The sequence below is a fragment of the Leuciscus leuciscus genome (assembly GCF_965113295.1).
Source record: "Leuciscus leuciscus genome assembly, chromosome: 6".
NCBI classification, from domain to species: domain Eukaryota; kingdom Metazoa; phylum Chordata; class Actinopteri; order Cypriniformes; family Leuciscidae; genus Leuciscus; species Leuciscus leuciscus.
Window position 1 is genome coordinate 47,835,684 of NC_138730.1, and position 22,500 is coordinate 47,858,183.

The following is a 22,500-nucleotide window of genomic DNA, read 5'->3' on the forward strand; positions in this document are numbered from 1 at the left end:
TATATATATATTAAAAAAACATTACATTTTTATTACATTAAATTATTTTATTACATTTCTGCGTGGGTATATATTGGATATATATATATATATAATTTAGAGAGTTTTAAGACAAGTACTTCTCCGTTTCAAACGTTTTAAGCTTTAAAATAACATTTTAAAGTAACTACTTCAAAACAAGCAGAAACTTGGAAAAAAATCTACGTATGTTCGTTTAAACTTTCGGTTCATTCGGTTCATTCCGGTTTGTATGTAAATGAGGTTGTGTTTAGGCCCCGCCCCCGAGCGCGCGGGTATATAAGAGGCGCGCGGCTCGTTCCTGCGTCTCTGGAGTTCTGAAGGCGTTAGAGACGCACACACGCCATTTCATCCGCCCACTACTACTGCGACATCACAGGTACCTCACTTTAATCAACACTCTTTAACTTTACTCGATGTGTTCTTCACTATGTTTAGATATGTCTTATTTGCCGGTTGGATTGATTAAGATGTGTGCGTGTTTGGCCTTCTCGACTCGCGCGCTGCTTAAAATGGCGGCGCGTGATGGAGATCTTCATCATCCTCATCTGAGAACAACCGTTTAAATCAACCTGTAATATCTTAATCGATACTTTTACAATCTAGGATTGAGTATTTTATGTAGTATAATGCGCATATGGTGGTTTCAAATCTGCCCTCGTTATATTTTATTCGAGCATTCGTGTGTTGTATGGAATCCATTGTTTGACCTAGTTTGAAGCAGCGTGCTCGCGCTGACCCAGATTTAGTGTTTAATTGTATAAAACACAGGATGAATATTGAAATAACCGATTGATTATCTATTTTTACCGGACAATACGCGCTTCCCGCCATTTTATTTATTCATTATTTCCATTTTTAGCGCCAGGCCGCCATGAGTCATAAATATGCGTATTTTTTGTGTGCTTATATGAGCATATCTAAACTGCATTTTAACGCTTTTGTGCAACATTCGTGTGTTTTTAGCTCAGAATGTCTGACGAAGGAAAGCTGTTTATCGGCGGATTGAGTTTCGACACAACCGAACAGTCGCTAGAAGACGCCTTCTCCAAATATGGCGTCATCACCAACGGTAAGCCCCGCCCTCTCGCCAATCACAGCGCTTCTCTGCGCCCGCGCTGTTTTTGATTGGCTCGTGTGCCTTTCTGTGATTTACATAAGTGGCTCATTACATTTGTCTCTCTTCAGTTCATGTGGCCCGAAACAGAGAAACCAACAAATCCCGAGGATTCGGCTTTGTGACTTTCGAGAATCCAGATGATGCGAAGGATGCGCTGGAAGGGATGAATGGAAAGGTTAGTTACTGACACACTTCTAGATCTGACTTGCACTGGAGCACAACAGTTGATTCAAAGTAAAAAACAAAAGTGTTTCTCATTAGATTGTAACAATGGAAAAACTAAATTTTGCTTCAATCATATTTTTTTGCATTATTTCAACTTATGATTTAAAAAAAACATGTTTAACAGTGGAAGTCATAAAAAAACTTTACCCATAATGCTGTGCAGAAAATACACCAATCATAGTTGAAATGATGGGTAAAAAGTTTCATCTGTTTTCTAAGTATTTGTGTACTTAATTTTTGGTGTTAGGGTTAGTTGACGTTTAGACCACAACTATTAAAATGCAACAGTGAAACTTTTTTTATTTTGATGTTAGATAAAAAAAAAGGACAGTCCGCAACAATGAAACTCTTTTTGATAATGAATTGACAGGCCTAAACAGTTTAGATGCAACAATGAAACTTTTTTGACATTAGACTGCAAAAAAATAAATAAATAAATTATGTTAGACTGCAACAATAAAACTTATTACCCATAATGCTGTGCAGAATTTCAACAGAGTTGAAATGATGGGTAAAGTGGCATATCTACTTTCTGTTCATCCAAGTATTTGTGTACTTTTAATTCTTGGCATTAAGCCGCAACAATGAAACACTTTGATGTTAGTCCGCAACAATTAAACGTTTTTTGATAGACTGATGGAATTCAACATTTTTGACAATTAAACTTCTTTTTTTTTTTGCCATTAGGCCGCAACAATTAGGTTTGATTTCCCATAATGCTGTGCAGAATTTACTTTCAGCTTAATTTAAAATAAACATGGAAGTCATGGTGAAAAACTACATTACCCATAATGCTGTGCAGAAAACTTAACCAATCAGAGTTGAAATGATGGGTACATGTCTCATCCACTTTGTTCCTTCATGTATTTGTGTACTAACGCCCTCTCTGTGTTGCATGATCAGTCGGTGGATGGGCGTACGATCCGTGTGGACGAGGCCGGGAAGGGTGGCGGCGGAGGAGGAGGCCGGTCCGGTGGAGGATCCTACAGAGGAGGAGGAGGGGGAAGAGGAGGTGGGGGTTTCTTCAGGGGAGGCCGAGGAAGAGGAGGTTCGAGAGGTGCTGATCTCTCACAGTGTACGAGTGCTGTGGCATGTTCTCAAAGCTGCGTGTGTTAATGTCTTGCTCTCTGAAGGCGGAGGTGGATACGGCGGTGGAGACCGCGGTTACGGCAGTAGCGACCGTAGTTACGGCGGCGGAGACCGAAGCTACAGCGGTGGATACAAGAGTGGAGGAGGAGGAGGGGGATACTCCTCTGGGGGGGGCGGTGGAGGAGGAGGCTACAACAGGGACAGGTGAGGTGTGTGTGTTCATCATTATACTACACAGGTGGAGCTGTACTGTCACATGACTGTGCTGAACTAATGTTGTCTTTGACAGATTGCAAAGAAACACTTTTTGACGTTAGGCCGCCACAATTAAACGTTTTTGACGTTAGGCCGCCACAATTAAACGTTTTTGACGTTAGGCCGCCACAATTAAACGTTTTTGACGTTAGGCCGCCACAATTAAACGTTTTTGACGTTAGGCCGCCACAATTAAACGTTTTTGACGTTAGACCGCCACAATGAATAGTTTTTGACGTTAGGCCGCCACAATTAAACGTTTTTGACGTTAGGCCGCCACAATTAAACGTTTTTGACGTTAGGCAGCCACAATTAATAGTTTTTGACGTTAGGCCGCCACAATGAATAGTTTTTGACGTTAGACCGCCACAATTAATAGTTTTTGACGTTAGGCCGCCACAATTAAACGTTTTTGACGTTAGGCCGCCACAATTAAACGTTTTTGACGTTAGGCCGCCACAATTAATAGTTTTTGACGTTAGTCAGCCACAATTAATAGTTTTTGACGTTAGGCCGCCACAATGAATAGTTTTTGACGTTAGGCCGCCACAATGAATAGTTTGACGTTAGGCCGCCACAATTAAACGTTTTTGACGTTAGGCCGCCACAATTAAACGTTTTTGACGTTAGGCCGCCACAATTAATAGTTTTTGACGTTAGGCCGCCACAATGAATAGTTTGACGTTAGACCGCCACAATGAATAGTTTTTGACGTTAGGCCGCCACAATTAAACGTTTTTGACGTTAGGCCGCCACAATTAAACGTTTTTGACGTTAGGCCGCCACAATTAAACGTTTTTGACGTTAGGCCGCCACAATTAAACGTTTTTGACGTTAGACCGCCACAATTACGTTTTTGACGTTAGGCCGCCACAATTAAACGTTTTTGACGTTAGGCCGCCACAATTAAACGTTTTTGACGTTAGACCGCCACAATTAAACGTTTTTGACGTTAGACCGCCACAATTACGTTTTTGACGTTAGACCGCCACAATTACGTTTTTGACGTTAGGCCGCCACAATTAAACGTTTTTGACGTTAGACCGCCACAATGAAACGTTTTTGACGTTAGGCCGCCACAATTAAACGTTTTTGACGTTAGACCGCCACAATTAAACGTTTTTGACGTTAGGCCGCCACAATTAAACGTTTTTGACGTTAGACCGCCACAATTAAACGTTTTTGACGTTAGACCGCCACAATTACGTTTTTGACGTTAGGCCGCCACAATTAAACGTTTTTGACGTTAGGCCGCCACAATTAATAGTTTTTGACGTTAGACCGCCACAATTAATCGTTTTTGATGTCAATTAATCGTTTTGATGGTAGACTGAAATGTTTAATTGTTGCAGTCTACCATCAAAAACGTTTAGGAATGAAACTTGCGTTGGCATTAGACTGCAATACTTGGACTGAAACTGTTTTTCACGCTAGACTGCGACAATACATTTTTCACGCTAGACTGCAAGATTCAGTGCAACATGTCAGCAGAAAAAAAAAATTCTAGTTCTTCAGTCCAGCTGAAGTTACTTACCCTGTGTGTGTGTGCATTTCTCACGCGTGTTTGTCTGTGTGCAGGAGTTCCAGTTACGGCGATCGAGGCAGCTCTTACAGAGATAGCTATGATAGCTATGGTACGTATTAGCTTCTTCGCCTCTACAATCCCCATACGAGCATGTCGCCGCAGACTGGTAAAACAGGCTTTTCTTGAGTTTCTACAACCGGGGCGGATTAGTCAAGTCATTTCTACTACTTTTTTTTTTATTATTTTTTTTTACATGGATTAATAAAACAAATGCTTTAATGCCACAATTTTCAATTTGGATCTCAATCTTCATGACAAGTAAACAAAAAAACCCCAAAATGACTCATCCGATCATCTCCATTGGAGGAACGGTTGCTCTCATTCTCCGGATCGCTCGAAACGACCCTGTTTTCATGTCTTTGCTCTGGTTGGTTAGCTAGCGGGATTTTGTGTCTTAAACCTGTTGAGATTCTTCAGTGTCTTGATGTGTGATACTTCCTCCTCAGCTGTACACGAGTAAAACCCAAGACCCGACACGACACTGGCCGAGCGTTTCTAAAGACTCATGGATCTATTCTTGGATTTGTTTTGTAGCTGTTCTCCCTGTTTCTGTTCTGTTCTTGTACTTTTAAGAAAAAGGCCGTTTCTGTTCATCAAGCCGTGAACGAACGAATGTGTTCACGTGTCACGAAGAGCGCCGACTGGTTCCTCCACCTTGATAAACGTTATATTTGACCAATCTCCACTGTCACTGTGGATCCCTGTGCTTTATGGGGAGAGTGTGTTTGCTCAACGAAAGCCTCTGTTAATTCCATTACTGTTCCAGTAGATCTAGTCTCTCATTAAGAGAACGGCTCCTTTTGTTACTTTTGCTAAGCCAGGCATTGATTTGTCCATGTCCAGTTTCCAAAAAGTGAATTCCTTTCAGCCTGGTGTCCGTCGCTGCTGTTCTCGAGGGTCTCTGCTCTACGCCTGCATTTTAATCATGGACTCTTGACTAACATATATCGAATATTTACTTGAAAGAGAACCAGAAATTGTTAACAGTACACTCCAGAACTGGGGAAATCCTTGTGCTCTTGTTTTTTCTTTGTATCAGAATTTGACTCACTATTTTGTTTTTATTCTCTTTTTTTTGTTGCTCTTCAATTGTGGCTTCATGGAGCCTATTAAACGAAACGATTTGTTCAAACGCTTTGAATTCTGTTGTTGCCTTTCAAAAGAATCTACAAGTGAAGATGGGGGAAGAACATGAGGTTCATATAAAGAGTTCAGTTTTACCATAATCAGGGGAGCTGCATTAAACTCAGTTCTAGTCTTGATTTCACTATTACAGTAACTTCAGTTGTAGCTGAATTTAACTTATTGAATTGAATAATTTAGCCCACACTCGGTATATTAGTAAATGTAGCCGATTTGAATGCAGTTTAATTTAAATATATTTGCTTTGAGTTTACTAAAATATACAGAGTAATAAGAATTATTAAATTGTAGCTTTTTAAAATTGAATACTTGGTTACTATAGTACAAAATACTTTTATGCATTCAAAATTGTAATTGAATTAAAGTTTTACTGAACATAATAGTTTAGCACATGCTTGTTCTAGTTACTGTTAGTCGTGCATTAATATGTAGCAGCTTTAAATGCAGAGGATCAAAATTAATAATTTTAGCTAGCTCATTAAAGCAGAAATTAAGAGTAATAAGAAAAATAGATTTCCATTTAAAAACAGAAAATTTAGCAGTAATTTTCATTACTTTATGCATTAAATTTAAAGTGTAGCTGAATTTAAATGATTGAATTTAATATTTTAGTGCTCGTTCTAATCACACTATAGCCCCTTTCACACAGAGATTCCGGAAAATACACGGATAAAGTGACCCGGGATTTGACCCGGGTTCGTTTGATTTTGGTCATTCACACTGCCAGTGATTTTCCGGAATCAGAGAGTGCGTTCACACACAACCCGTAAAAATGCCGTAAAGACACGTGACATCGATGTGACTTGTAATCTCAGCAGCGTCTTAAGTTTGCTTATGAGCTGCGATCTCTCTCTCTCTCGAGAAACCTCGCTTGTGCATTTGTTTCTCTGATTCGATCATAAACTTGCGCATTACGTACCGTTTCACAGCTGGAGAACGAGCCCGGCTTCAGCGTCATCACTACGACACGGCATTATTACGGCTTTTGTTCACACAGCGCGCGTTCCGGGACTGAACACGGCAATGTTACTAGGTCCCGACCCGGCATCGATCCCGGCTTAAATCCCGGGTCGAGTTTGCGTTCACACAGAAGGCGCTCTGGCAATTTGCCGGGTTCAAAGCGCTGTGTGAAAGGGGCTTATCTGTTAGTCATGTACTCAAAAATAAGTAAATTAGCTTATTTAAATGCAGAGAATGAAAGATGACTCGCATTGAGTAAGCTAATATACTGAGTAAGCTAATATACTGAGTAAGCTGATATACTGAGTAAGCTAATATACTGAGTAAGCTAATATACTGAGTAAGCTGATATACTGAGTTAGCTGATATACTGAGTTAGCTGATATACTGAGTAAGCTAATATACTGAGTAAGCTAATATACTGAGTAAGCTGATATACTGAGTAAGCTGATATACTGAGTATGCTGATATACTGAGTAAGCTAATATACAGAGTAAGCTAATATACTGAGTAAGCTGATATACTGAGTTAGCTAATATACTGAGTAAGCTAATATACTGAGTAAGCTGATATACAGAGTAAGCTAATATACTGAGTAAGCTAATATACTGAGTAAGCTGATATACTGAGTAAGCTGATATACTGAGTAAGCTGATATACTGAGTAAGCTAATATACTGAGTAAGCTGATATACTGAGTAAGCTGATATACTGAGTAAGCTAATATACTGAGTAAGCTGATATACTGAGTAAGCTGATATACTGAGTAAGCTGATATACTGAGTAAGCTGATATACTGAGTAAGCTAATATACAGAGTAAGCTAATATACTGAGTAAGCTGATATACTGAGTAAGCTAATATACAGAGTAAGCTAATATACAGAGTAAGCTGATATACTGAGTAAGCTAATATACTGAGTAAGCTGATATACTGAGTAAGCTAATATACTGAGTAACGAAAAATAATTAAATTGGATCTTTTTTAAATGATTGAATTGAATAATTTGGCGCAAGTGCTTGTTCTAATTATCTGTTAGTCGTGCATTAAAAAGTTCATGTTTCCTATTAAAATGCAGAGAATCTTTAATATAATTCGGCACGCTTATTTTCATTACTGTGTTTTTTGTTTTTCATTCTGAATTAAATCTTTATTGTAACTGAACTGCACAATTGTAATGCAGAAACAAAAGTTACAGTAGTTGAAGTGAGTAGATGTGCCTATTATAAAAAAATAATAATTATGCAATGAGGATTCATTTATTCTGGGTGAGGATTGTTAATTGTCAGTGTCACAAAGCAAGAGTGTATAACACAGTCCTGAATATGATCATTAAAGGGGTTATGAATATAACTAGTTGATCATCCGGAAGCACATGATCTCTCTAAAGCCTGAAGATTAATAGACACTCAAACCAAAGAGAGTTTAATGTCTCGTTAGCTGCACTTTAATGACTAAACCCATGTTCATGTAGTTTAATAGTTCAGCCAGCCCAAGATCGGGTGCATTAAAGGTTCTCCTCAAGCTCTCCAGGGGAAGTGCTAGGGAGCGCTAACATGCTAGTTTGATGAGTGTGTTCCACCCAATGCTTCTCTGAATCCAAGCGTTCTGCTCCTGTAAAGACTCATGCCGGATCTCCTTCCGAAGCCAAGCCCGAGCGCTCAGTAGTGTGTGAGGTAACCTTCCTTTGCTCATGTTCATGTGTAATGTGCTTCAGCTGCGTCTGCATGTAGATCTGAGTCCCGGGACGTTCAGAGTGTGCTGGAGTCTCTCTCACACACACACTCACGCACACACACACTCACACACAGCTCAATTTGTGAACCGTTACCTTAGCACTGTTTTTGACCAGACTCTAAAGCTTGTTCTGTGCTAGCACGTGAGTCCTGCGTTCCAGGGGTTAATTCTCTTCTTTGGTTTCATCCAGGTTAGTCTCTGACCTCGTGTTGAAGAAGGTCGAGGCCGTCGAGCGCTGTTTTCCCCCCGAGAGGAACGGGTGAGGTGCGTATCACACTTTAACATCTCGTTATCAAGTGTAGATCATTAGAGTCTGATCTGAGTCTCTTCTGGTTCCAGGTTCCAGATGATGATGATGATGATGATGCTGTGATGAATGAGATTGTGTGTAAATGTGCACTTCTCAGGGTTTCTGCGGGTCTTTAACTCTTCATTTGCACGTACACACATCGGTCTTAAATATGAGCAGAGTGTCTTACATTTATAAAGTCACGGCATCAAAAAAATTTATATCTTCCTCAGTATTTTACCAAAACAACTTTAAATCAAGATACACTTAAGATGCAAATGTAAAACATCCTGTAAAACTGAACAAGAACTGTGGATAAGTTATGAAAATGGGTCCATCCGCAGATCTTTGTTCAATTTGATCAGTTTAGCAGAAAACACGACAAATCAAGATACATTTACTGGAGATACAAAATGACAGAATATTAAGAGACATTTGCACTTGAAAACACTGGAAGATCGTGAAAATATAATGTGTTTGTGCCGTGTGATCAGAACATAGAGCTAAAGTTATATTTCCATATTCTATTGGTTGGGAATAGAGGGATTCATGAACTAGCAAATCTGTTGGCAGTTGCATTTCCGAACTCTGAAGTGTTGCTAACACACACCTGTGTGTCTCAGACAGAACATGCTGATGCTGATGTGTTCCTTCAGTTTATTCCTTACATCTTCCTAAAACACTCACCAAACCTGCAGAAACCCTGACTGACATCACCACCACATCATGAGCGTTTGCTCTCCGGCGTTACACAGTCCATCTGAATGTAGAAGGGCCAGAGTTTACTCTACGATGACACTGATTTGCACTTTAAAGTGTTTAATCCTGCCGTTCTGAAGTGGTCATTCATCAGACACAAGCTTTGGACAAAAACACGTTTTATTTAGTAAATGTAACACTGGAAGAACATTGAGCAAACATTTATACTTTAATAAAGTCGAACATTCACATGTCTGTTGTTGACTCGTGTTTGTGTCCCTCGATCTACACACACACGCACACACACACACACACACACACTCGGTCACAGCTCCACGACCGGGTCGGTCCCGGGAAAGCGGGGCAGGTTCAGCTCGTACTTCTTCTGGATGTCGTAGGGAAGGAAGCGTCCCGCCAGGAAGTGAGATCCCGGGAAACTCCGAGCGCATCGCTTGGGAATCATCAGGGAAACCAGGAGCGCAGGACTGATTCCCTCAGGACGAGCTTCATCCGCATCCCAGCCTGTGGACACACACACACACACACACACACACACACACACACACACACACACACACACACACACACACTTATAGAGGGAACCCTAGTGTTCTGGACTCCATTTAAAGAACCCTTCATGCCTAAAAGGTTCTATTCAAGGAGAAACGTTTTTAAGTTTTTTTTCCCCACATTTTTCTGCTGATTAAGTGTTAATGAGGTGTTTAATTAAAAAATCCTAAATGCATGATAGGAACCCCTAAAAGGTTCTATATATAAAATGTTAATAGAATATTCTGAATTAAACAACTCATTAACATATTTTATCAGCAGAAAATGCATTAAAAAAACCTAAATGCATGATGGGAACCCTTAAAAGGTTCTATACATAAAATGTTCTACTGATAAGTGTTAATGAGTTTTTAAATCAGAAAATGTTATAGAAATTAAAATGCAGTAAAAAAAATAAATGCATGATAAGAACCTCTAAAAAGTTATATATACATTTTTCTGCTGATAAAGTATGTTAACGAGTCATTTCATTCAGAAAATTTTATTAAAATTAGAATGCATGATGGGAACCCTTAAAAGGTTCTACATCTACCAAACCTGCCGCTCATGATCGAGATGCTAATGTTCATGCTCACGGACTCTCACTGCTAACACTCGAGCGGTTCGGCACCTGACGGGATGTCCAGGCTGGCGACCGGGACTTTGAGTCCTCGTAGAGTCTGCAGAACTCCAGTCAAGGGCTCGCCGACCGACGCCAGGTCCGTTTCGGGACCCAGAACCGCGTCCACAACCAGGTTATACGCTTCGTTGAGGAGCTGCAGCTTCAAGAAGAAAACCAGAGAATGTTATTATTGATCATCTAAAACACTGATTCCCCTGTTCATTCTCACTGTGATTTACTGGATGTTTTGAGGTTAACAGATCAAACTAGTTTTCTTGACCATAATGCATCAGTTAACATGAACTAACAAGAAACTATACTCCAGAGTTCTAATGTTAACAGGCACAACTTTTGACTTCAGAATTTTATTAGTAAAGGTTGAAATTAACATTAATAAATGCTGTAGAACGAACACCAACAAACAATGAGCAAAACATTTATTAACCTTTGTTACCATTAAATAACATTTAGTAAAAATACAATTGTTCATGTTCATTAATGCATTCAGTAAAGTTATGTTAATGTTATGTAACTATGTTGCTGTCTGGGAAGGAAAACTCAACACTACTACAAACTACTTTTCTTCAGAAAGCATTAAGAAGTAGCCTGAAGCACTTTTTTTGGCCCTGTTTGCAGTGGTTTAGCCTGGTTTAGTCTGGTTTAGTCTGGTTTATCTGACCTGGTTGGGCAGATAGGAGAGGAAGGTTTAGTCTGGCTTAGTCTAGTTTAGCCTGGTTTAGTCTAGTTTAGTCTGTTTTAGACTGGTTTAGTCTGGTTTATCTGACCTGGTTGGGCAGGTAGGAGAGGAAGGTTTAGTCTGGTTTATCTAACCTCGTTGGGCAGGTAGGAGAGGAAGGGTTAGTCTGGTTTAGTCTAGTTTAGCCTGGTTTAGCCTGGTTTATCTGACCTCGTTGGGCAGGTAGGAGAGGAAGGGTTAGTCTGGTTTATCTGACCTGGTTGGGCAGGTAGGAGAGGAAGGTTTAGTCTGGTTTATCTGACCTGGTTGGGCAGGTAGGAGAGGAAGGTTTAGTCTGGTTTATCTAACCTCGTTGGGCAGGTAGGAGAGGAAGGGTTAGTCTGGTTTAGTCTAGTTTAGCCTGGTTTAGCCTGATTTATCTGACCTCGTTGGGCAGGTAGGAGAGGAAGGGTTAGTCTGGTTTAGTCTAGTTTAGCCTGGTTTATCTGACCTCGTTGGGCAGGTAGGAGAGGAAGGGTTAGTCTGGTTTAGTCTAGTTTAGCCTGGTTTAGCCTGGTTTATCTGACCTCGTTGGGCAGGTAGGAGAGGAAGGGTTAGTCTGGTTTAGTCTAGTTTAGCCTGGTTTAGCCTGGTTTATCTGACCTCGTTGGGCAGGTAGGAGAGGAAGGGTTAGTCTGGTTTAGTCTAGTTTAGCCTAGTTTAGCCTGGTTTATCTGACCTCGTTGGGCAGGTAGGAGAGGAAGGGCAGGTCCATCCGCTCGCACTGCACCGTCAGGTCCTGATGGAGTTGGTCCGAGGAGCGTTTGGGACAGAACACGGTGGGAATGTAATCCTGTCACACACACACACACACACACACACAGAGATCTGTCACTCAGTTGATCGGCACTCTAACTCTTTCACTACTCCATGAAAGTTTTCTGAAAATGATCAAAAATCCAGGGTTCGTACAAGTGCTTAAAGAGCCTGAATTTGACTCTCTGAAATGTAAGTCCTGGAAAACCCTTGAAAATATTTATGGAAAGGGACTTGAAATGTGCTTGAATTATTGAAAGACAAGATATGTGAAACTAGTCTTTCATTTTACCAATAAAACAATCTTTTAACGCAAAATTAAAGCTGCAGCTCGTCTGATATAGAGGCATTTCTCATGGTTATGAGTGTGATATTGCTCATATAAATATCCAAGGATATGATCCAGCTTCCATTCTTCAGCTCAATCATATATTCATGGGGGACTGAAGTGTGTGTGTTCATCAGTCATGATGACTGAAGTGTGTGTGTTCATCAGTCATGATGACTGAAGTGTGTGTGTTCACTCACGAACACATGGAGATGTCGAGCACACGCGAGTCCCACACACCCGTTCTGATCCGGTCCACAGATCACCAGAATCGTGGCCTGGCGTTTCTCCAGAGACGAGAGCGGGAAGGCCTGAGAGAGATCATCACATCCCTGATCAACAACTAATAATTACTAACAAACAGAAAGACTGTCTTTCTACTTTAATTCAGTGTGTTACGAACCAACTCATAAATTGCTAATAAGTTTCACAAATCATTTCTGAGTGAAAATTGTTTCTACAATGACAAAAAGTTGGTGTAGAATTTACTCAAATTGTCACAAATAATCACAAAGAATTGGCAAGTAATGCATGTGAAGTAGAAACACTGAAATAGAATTTTCTTGTTCAATGAAAAATGCATCAAAATGAAGTGAGTTTAAGACTAAAACAAGAACTAATATCTGCCAATAGAGTCAGACATTTTTTTTTTTATTCAAAGTGAAAACAGGATTATTTCTGACTCCTCTGACAGATATTTGTAAGCACAACTCACTACATTTTAACAATTTTTTGGTGATGAATGGTACATGAATGGTGAATGTAATGATTAAAGACCTTTGCGATGGCGTTCGCACACGCGTGTCCCAGAATCTCCGTCAGCTGTTGCCGTCCGAAACCATAATCCCTTAGCAACTCCGTCTCCATGGAAACTGCCTCCTCTTTACTGTAAATATGATAAATAAACAACTTGGGATGAACTCTGGAAATATACTAGTTTTAAACATGAGTAATGAAAGTTAAACCTGCAAGAAATGGAAATGAATGTGTGACTAAAAGCACTAAGTGTGTCTTGTGCTGATCGTCGTCATCGGGATGTGTTTGCTCCAGGACTCCTGTGGGAAGATGATCCGCTGCCCTTCTGTGATCGGGATCGATAGGGAATCCCTGAGGCGTTCGGCTTCTCAGTTCCTGAACTCATGCAGGGAAAAGACCCGACAACAGATCCTTCCACACAGGAGCCCGAACATCAGATCAAATCATCATTCGCTTCAGCATCTTGAGACTCAGCCAAAGCTGGAACGCTTCCCTCGTCGGTCGTCACATCTGTACCATGAAATCATCAAACTGAAACACTGAAACACTGAAACACTGAAACCACTTTAACACTGAAACCACTGAAACACTTTAACACTGAAACCACTTTAACACTGAAACCCTGAAACAATGAAACCACTGAAACACTGAAACACTGAAACACTCAAACCAATGAAACACTGAAACACCGAAACACTGAAACACTCAAACCAATGAAACACTGAAACACTCAAACCACTGAAACACTGAAACCACTTTAACACTGAAACCACTGAAACCACTTTAACACTGAAACCCTGAAACAATGAAACCACTGAAACACTGAAACACTGAAACACTGAAACACTCAAACCAATGAAACACTGAAACACCGAAACACTGAAACACTCAAACCAATGAAACACTGAAACACTCAAACCACTGAAACACTGAAACCACTTTAACACTGAAACCACTGAAACACTGAAACCACTTTAACACTGAAACCACTGAAACACTCAAACCACTGAAACACTCAAACCACTGAAACACTGAAACACTGAAACCCTGAAGCCCTGAAACACTGAAACACTCAAACCAATGAAACACTGAAACACTCAAACCACTGAAACCCTGAAGCCCTGAAACACTGAAGCCCTGAAACACTGAAACATTGAAAACACTGAAACCCTGAAACATTAAAAACACTGAAACACTGAAACCACTGAAACATTGAAAGCAATGAAACCCTGAAACATTGAAAACACTGAAACACTGAAACACTGAAACATTGAAAGCAATGAAACCCTGAAACATTGAAAACACTGAAACCACTGAAACACTGAAACCATTAAACTCTGAAACCCTGAAACATTGAAACATTGAAACATTGAAAACACTGAAACCCTGAAAACACTGAAACCACTGAAACCATTAAACACTGAAAACACTGAAACATTGAAACATTGAACCACTGAAAATACTAAAACACTGAAACCATTAAACACTGAAACAATGAAACCACTGAAACACTGAAAATACTATAAAACACTGAAACCATTAAACACTGAAACAATGAAAACACTGAAACCACTGAAACACTGAAAATACTAAAACACTGAAAATACTAAAACACTGAAACCACTGAAACCATTAAACACTGAAAACACTGAAACATTGAAACATTGAACCACTGAAAATACTAAAACACTGAAACCATTAAACACTGAAACAATGAAACCACTGAAACACTGAAAATACTATAAAACACTGAAACCATTAAACACTGAAACAATGAAAACACTGAAACCACTGAAACACTGAAAATACTAAAACACTGAAAATACTAAAACACTGAAACCACTGAAACCATTAAACACTGAAACATTGAAACACTGAACCACTGAACCACTGAAAATACTAAAACACTGAAACCATTAAACACTGAAACAATGAAACCACTGAAACACTGAAAATACTATAAAACACTGAAACCATTAAACACTGAAACAATGAAAACACTGAAACCACTGAAACACTGAAAATACTAAAACACTGAAAATACTAAAACACTGAAACCACTGAAACCATTAAACACTGAAACTCTGAAACACTGAAACACTGAAAATACTAAAACACTGAAACCATTAAACACTGAAACCATTAAACACTGAAACCACTGAAACATTGAAACCACTGAAACACTGAAACACTGAAACCATTAAACTCTGAAACACTGAAACCACTGAAACCATTAAACTCTGAAACACTGAAAACATTAAACTCTGAAACCACTGAAACCATTAAACTCTGAAACCATTAAACACTGAAAACACTGAAACACTGAAACATTGAAACATTGAAACACTGAAAATACTAAAACACTGAAACCATTAAACACTGAAACACTGAAACAATGAAAACACTGAAACATTGAAACACTGAAAATACTAAAACTCTGAAACCATTAAACACTGAAACAATGAAAACACTGAAACCACTGAAAATACTAAAACACTGAAACCACTGAAACACTGAAAATACTAAAACACCGAAACCACCGAAACACTGAAAACACTGAAAACCACTGAAAACACTGAAACCACTGAAACACTGAAAATACTAAAACACTGAAAACACTGAAACCACAGAAAACACTGAAACCACTGAAACACTGAAAACACTGAAACACTGAAAATATTAAAACACTGAAACACTGAAAATACTAAAACACTGAAACCACTGAAAACACTGAAACACTGAAACCACTGAAATCACTGAAACCACTGAAATCACTGAAACCACTGAAACACTGAAAATACTAAAACACTGAAACCACCGAAACACTGAAAACACTGAAACACTGAAAACCACTGAAAACACTGAAACCACTGAAACACTGAAAATACTAAAACACTGAAAACACTGAAAACACTGAAACCACAGAAAACACTGAAACCACAGAAAACACTGAAACCACTGAAACACTGAAAACACTGAAACACTGAAACCACTGAAAACACTGAAACACTGAAAATATTAAAACACTAAAACCACTGAAAACACTGAAACCACAGAAAACACTGAAACCACTGAAACACTGAAAACACTGAAACACTGAAACCACTGAAAACACTGAAACACTGAAAATACTAAAACACTGAAAACACTGAAAACACTGAAACCACAGAAAACACTGAAACCACAGAAAACACTGAAACCACTGAAACACTGAAAACACTGAAACACTGAAACCACTGAAAACACTGAAACACTGAAAATATTAAAACACTGAAACCACAGAAAACACTGAAACCACTGAAACACTGAAAACACTGAAAACACTGAAAACCACTGAAAACACTGAAACCACAGAAAACACTGAAACCACTGAAACACTGAAAACACTGAAACACTGAAACCACTGAAAACACTGAAACACTGAAAATATTAAAACACTGAAACCACTGAAAACACTGAAACACTGAAACACTGAAAATACTAAAACACTGAAACCACTGAAACACTGAAAACACTGAAACCACTGAAACCACTGAAAACACTGAAAACACTAAAACACTGAAAACACTGAAACCACCGAAACACTGAAAAAACTGAAAACACTGAAAACACTGAAACCACTGAAACACTGAAACCACTGAAACACTGAAACCATTGAAACCATTAAACACTGAAACTCTGAAACCACTGAAACACTGAAAATACTAAAACACTGAAACCATTAAACTCTGAAACCATTAAACTCTGAAACCATTAAACACTGAAACTCTGAAACCACTGAAACCATTAAACACTGAAACCACTGAAACCCTGAAACCACTGAAACCACTGAAACCACTGAAACACTGAAAATACTACAACACTGAAACCATTAAACACTGAAACACTGAAACTCTGAAAACACTGAAAATACTAAAACACAGAAAATACTAAAACCACAGAAAACACTGAAAACACTGAAACCACTGAAACACTGAAAACCACTGAAAACACTGAAACACTGAAAACACTGAAACTCTGAAACCATTGAAACCATTAAACACTGAAACCACTGAAACACTGAAAATACTAAAACACTGAAACCATTAAACACTGAAACACTGAAACCACTGAAACATTGAAACCACTGAAACACTGAAACCACTGAAACACTGAAACCATTAAACTCTGAAACACTGAAACCATTAAACTCTGAAACACTGAAAACACTGAAACTCTGAAACACTGAAACACTGAAACACTGAAACTCTGAAACTCTGAAACACTGAAACACTGAAACTCTGAAACTCTGAAACACTGAAACACTGAAACTCTGAAACTCTGAAACTACTGAAACCATTAAACACTGAAACTCTGAAACCACTGAAACCATTAAACACTGAAACCACTGAAACACAAACCACTGAAACCACTGAAACCACTGAAACACTGAAAATACTAAAACACTGAAACCATTTAACACTGAAACACTGAAACCACTGAAACACTGAAACCACTGAAACACTGAAACACTGAAACACTGAAACTCTGAAACTCTGAAACACTGAAACACTGAAAATACTAAAACACTGAAACCATTAAACACTGAAACACTGAAACACTGAAAACACTGAAACCACTGAAACTCTGAAACTCTGAAACACTGAAACTCTGAAACACTGAAAATACTAAAACACTGAAACACTGAAACACTGAAAACACTGAAACACTGAAACCACTGAAAACACTGAAACACTGAAACTCTGAAACACTGAAACCACTGAAACACTGAAACCACTGAAAACACTGAAACACTGAAACTCTGAAACACTGAAACCACTGAAACACTGAAACACTGAAACTCTGAAACTCTGAAACTCAGAACAACACTGAAACTCTGAAACACTGAAAACACTGAAACACTGAAACCACTGAAACCACTGAAACTCTGAAACTCTGAAACTCTGAAACACTGAAACACTGAAAACACTGAAACTCTGAAACTCTGAAACTCTGAAACACTGAAACACTGAAACTCTGAAACTACTGAAACCATTAAACACTGAAACTCTGAAACCACTGAAACCATTAAACACTGAAACCACTGAAACACAAACCACTGAAACCACTGAAACCACTGAAACACTGAAAATACTAAAACACTGAAACCATTTAACACTGAAACACTGAAACCACTGAAACACTGAAACCACTGAAACCACTGAAACACTGAAACTCTGAAACACTGAAACACTGAAAATACTAAAACACTGAAACCATTAAACACTGAAACCACTGAAAACACTGAAACCACTGAAACACTGAAACCACTGAAACCATTGAAACCATTAAACACTGAGGGCCCTATTTTAACGATCTGAAACGCAAGTATCAAGCGCGAAACGCAAGTAACTTTGTGGGCGGGTCTCGGGCGCTGTTGCTATTATACCGGCGGGCTAAATGACTCTTGCGCCCGACGCAAATCTAAAATGTGTTGGTCTGAAGAGCTTCATTACTCATAGGTGTGGTTTGGGCGTAGCGTGAAATAAACCAATCAGAGCGTCATCTCACAGTCCCTTTAAGAGCAGGCGCGCTTGTTCCATGGCGGATTGCTATTATAACGGCGGATTTGCCAGACGCGCGCCAGGAGCGGTTCACAGCCGAGGAGACCGACGTTCTCGTCAGGGCCGTAAAAGAGAGAAGTGACATTGGGGATGGAGAAACCCACTCAAATTAACTTCGGTTATACTACAGGGCTGTTGAATGCTTGAATCTGATTGGTTGACGAACGTTCTAAGGTGTGCATTATTTTCAGGGAAACGCACGGCTAAAGTAGTTCCAGGCAGGTCTTGACCGCATTACAGCTCCATATCACTTCGCGTAGTCAACTGTAATAACGGAAAATAGGATACAATTCATAACAAGAAAAAGCATTTCGCCCCATGCGCTTGATCTGCAATTTTCAATGTCTAGCTTCACAATCAATAGAAACATGTTGTTTAATTTGAATAAATATAAATTTATATATATAAATATAAAGTCCTATCTATAATCAATAGAAAATTAAACTGAATATAGGCTAAATAAATGGATAGTCCTGCAGCACGGATTTTTATTGCAGATAATTTAACAAATAAATAATTATTGATAGGCCTACTTGTTAAAAGGGCTTTGGGTTTCATTTATTTGGCTAGTCTACTGTCATCTGTCAATAATAGAAAAAAAAAAGAATTAACGAATTAATTAAAACGAATTTAATTAATTAATAAATAATAATATTGACGCACATGCTTTTCTGTCTCATTATTGCAACATCTCTCTCTAATAACTGCATAAAGCCGGGAACACACTTTAAGGCCGGTTATGAATGTAATTTGATACTTATGACTGATCATGCCCAAACGCGTGTTCAGCGCGTTCAGTCTGTGTTCAAAGTCGGTGTTTAAAATCTGCTGCAGTCGATGAAACCAGTCAGAGAATGTGTCAGCTAGTCGTGTGTCCCCAGCATTAGTCTGCTATCAGCGGCTCAAACCTCCGTTACTAACTCTGAAATGACGTTTTGGAATTAGCAACGGAGGCATGGGATTAGATGCGTAAGAAATTAGTCCTACATACAAGAGCGTTTTAATGACAAAAACTTTACAAACGTCTTGAAATACATAATCTGAACAATGTTTCGAGGTGTGGTAACTGTAGTATAAGCGGAATAATTGACTTCAGGCCGTTGAATTATTAGAAAAATAATGCACTCCGCTTAGCGTCGTGACCGCATTACCACCTCGGGTGTGCATTATTTTTCTAATAATTCAACGGCCTGTTGTCAATTATTCCTTACTTAAACAGGCGTATGATAAATTGGGTAAATGTGTAAGCTAGCTGTATGCTTTTATAATAAATTGTCTATCTATCTATCTATCTATCTATCTATCTATCTATCTATCTATCTATCTATCTATCTATCTATCTATCTATCTATCTATCTATCTATCTATCTATCTATCGTAATAATGTATGATTTGCAAAAATGAAAACTGCTGCTTCTGTGTAGATGAGAGAATCAAAGAGTGTGTGTGTTGTGCTCACGCTACATTATGGCCAAGCATGCGCCCTTAAAATAGCATCTGAATAACATGCGCAACGCGCCACTGACTTTAGACTATTTTCTCCTAGTCTGTGGCGCAATTGTTTTCTAAACCTGCAAAATAGCATGAAGGAACGTTTGCACCGGAACACGCCTCCTCTTTGCGCTGAACCGCCCCCGGGAGCGCAAGTGTATTTCCTAACTTACCGACGTGCGTCTGTGGAGGGAAGAGTCCGCATTGCGCGGGTGCAAAATAGGAATGATACATGCGTCGTGTACAAGATAGGGCCCAGAGAGTGACATTGGGGATGGAGAAACACACCCAAATTAACTTCGGTTAAACAGGCATATGATAATTTGGGTAAATGTGTAAGCTAGATTTATGCTTTTATAATAAACTATCTATCTATCTATCTATCTATCTATCTATCTATCTATCTATCTATCTATCTATCTATCTATCTGAAACACTGAAACCCTGAAACCCTGAAACCATTAAACACTGAAACACTGAAACCCTGAAACCCTGAAACCATTAAACACTGAAACACTGAAACTCTGAAACATAATAATATGCTGATTTGCTGCTCATTTCTGATTATTATCAGCGTTGATAACAGGTTAATTTCTTTTTTTGGAAATTGTGATACATTTTATTTTTCAGGATTCTTTGATGAACAGAAAGTGCAAAAGAACAGCGTTTAATCCTTTAATCATTTTAACATTACAACTGTCTTTACTCTCACTTCTGATCAATGTAATGCGTCCTTGATGCATAAGAGCATGAACTTCTAATCTTTCTTCCCTCAAACTTTTGAATGGAAGCGTTTCCACACAAATCTGAAGCAGCTCAACTGTGTTCAACACTGATGATAATCATAAATGTTTGTGAAGGATCATGTGTCTCTGAAGACTGGAGTAATGATGCTGAACATTCAGCTTTGATCACAGGAATAAATTACACTTTACTGTATTCACATTAGTAGGGCGGTTAAGCGCAAAAATCAATCACTTTGCGATAAAAGCATCACATTTGGTATGAAGGCTCACAAAGGGGGTCTGATCAGATTTAGGACCGTAGGCGCTTGAAATTTGACCCCTGGGGGTCAAATATGGATTTCGTAATGGGAAAATGGATTAAAAGCTGCCAGAAACATAAAATGCAATAACATATTTCACCATAAATACATGTAAATATGAGCACACTTTCACAAAAAAGGTCTTTAAACTTTAAAATATAAGATATGTTTTAAAATTTGCTCCTGTAATACTAAATATTACTATACATGGGTTAATGAATTATCTGTAAACTCATGTTATGTGATCAAAATTAGACATCACAGTGACAAGTGATTAAGAGCTGATCTTTGTCTGGTCTCTACCAAAGCAATTCACCAATGGTGATACAAAAAGGTCAGCTGACATGGAAAGAGACACGCAAGCTAATCCACCACAGCAAGGCCAGCTCGGCAATATATCCAGGATTAAATCATTTGAAGGTTTTAGCCATTGCATTGGATCACAGTAGTTCTTGTGTAGTGGTCTTGTAGTTTGAGTTTTTCTTCTGAAGTGGAACTGTATTAGAGGTCTAGGGGAGCGCGGGGCACAACGTAACACGGGGCTAGCTGTAACACACTTGTTTTAAATACTTCCACACATGCTTGGATGATGAAACTCTGTGTATTTACTAGTTGCCATATCAACACTATATAGAGAAAAATTTGCGCAAATACATTTTTTTTTTTTGGAAGATATCCATAGACATTTATTAAACCATAGCAAAAGTAAATTTCTTAAGTTAATTTTTCATCTCTATTTTTTGTGTTTATTTAAAATTAGACAAATCTGATATTATTTTAATCTCCAAGATGTTATTTAACAGTTGAGATAGTTCTTTAATGCTTCACTAACTAGCAGAAGACACTAGCAGGGTTTAAACCCCAGTTGTGCAGGCGGGGCATGTTGTCACACTGCGTTACAATGTGCCCCAATTAGAAATATGCTATTATATTCTATTCTTTTATTAATTTTATTGAGAAAAAGGTGAATAAAGACTGAGAGTCAATGTTCAGAAATTACTAATTATTTATTTGTTTTGAACTATGTTGTATAGCTGTGTTTTCATGTGTTCGTAGTCAAAACTCAAAAATGAGTTTATATTTAATTATTAAAAAATGGCATTATTTTATATGAAAAAGTTTTTTAATTCTATTTTATTTAGAAAATATTTTAGTTTGTCTTGTATATTTCGTTTATTAGATCAGATAACATTGTAAGCTGTCATATGGTCATGTTACAGTGTACCCCACCTATGGGGCATGTTGTCACATTTCACTTCCATTCTTTTGCGTTATATCCAGAAAAAAGTATATACTGTATTAATAAAACAAAACCACATAATTGTACTAGACATGTGGGAAATTAATGTGGGAAAAAATAAATACTCTGAACCATAAGTAGATTTACACAAACTGAGAAAGTCAAAAGCGTTACTTTGTGCCCCGCTCTCCCCTACTACTAACTTAAAAGATGTGTGCTAATAACTTTAAAAAATATTGGCTACTGTATTTCACTT

The 22,500-nt window shown here is 38.5% G+C and overlaps 2 protein-coding genes across 9 annotated transcripts in view; one reads left to right on the top strand and one right to left on the bottom strand.

Annotated features, from left to right (window-relative positions):
• Positions 1 to 286: 286 nt before the first annotated feature.
• cirbpa (cold inducible RNA binding protein a) lies at positions 287 to 9,373 on the top strand. Of its 8 annotated transcripts, XR_014206772.1 has the most exons (8): positions 287 to 397; positions 985 to 1,090; positions 1,207 to 1,313; positions 2,267 to 2,420; positions 2,497 to 2,656; positions 4,286 to 4,341; positions 8,321 to 8,394; positions 8,470 to 9,373. XR_014206772.1 is itself a non-coding variant. In XM_082173266.1 (7 exons), the coding sequence occupies exons 2-7, from the start codon at positions 991 to 993 to the stop codon at positions 4,750 to 4,752; spliced, it is 591 nt and encodes a 196-aa protein (XP_082029392.1). In that variant the 5' UTR covers positions 287 to 397; positions 985 to 990; the 3' UTR covers positions 4,753 to 5,424. The 8 variants fall into 8 exon arrangements, 5 of the variants coding, with proteins under 5 accessions (XP_082029392.1, XP_082029393.1, XP_082029394.1 ...); XR_014206773.1 differs by lacking the exon at positions 8,470 to 9,373 and having other exon boundaries at positions 2,497 to 2,661; positions 8,321 to 8,399; XR_014206774.1 differs by lacking the exons at positions 8,321 to 8,394; positions 8,470 to 9,373 and adding an exon at positions 4,739 to 4,889 and having other exon boundaries at positions 2,497 to 2,661.
• LOC309501179 (yjeF N-terminal domain-containing 3-like) overlaps positions 9,281 to 22,500 on the bottom strand; it is a 16,481-nt gene continuing 3,261 nt past the window's right edge. Inside the window, exons 2-6 of the mRNA XM_082173246.1 lie at positions 12,887 to 12,995; positions 12,310 to 12,420; positions 11,705 to 11,818; positions 10,299 to 10,449; positions 9,281 to 9,640 (exon numbers count right to left, since the gene is read on the bottom strand). Coding sequence (XP_082029372.1) covers positions 9,444 to 9,640; positions 10,299 to 10,449; positions 11,705 to 11,818; positions 12,310 to 12,420; positions 12,887 to 12,995 — 682 coding nt within the window. The 3' untranslated portion in view covers positions 9,281 to 9,443. The remainder of the gene's footprint in view (positions 9,641 to 10,298; positions 10,450 to 11,704; positions 11,819 to 12,309; positions 12,421 to 12,886; positions 12,996 to 22,500) is intronic.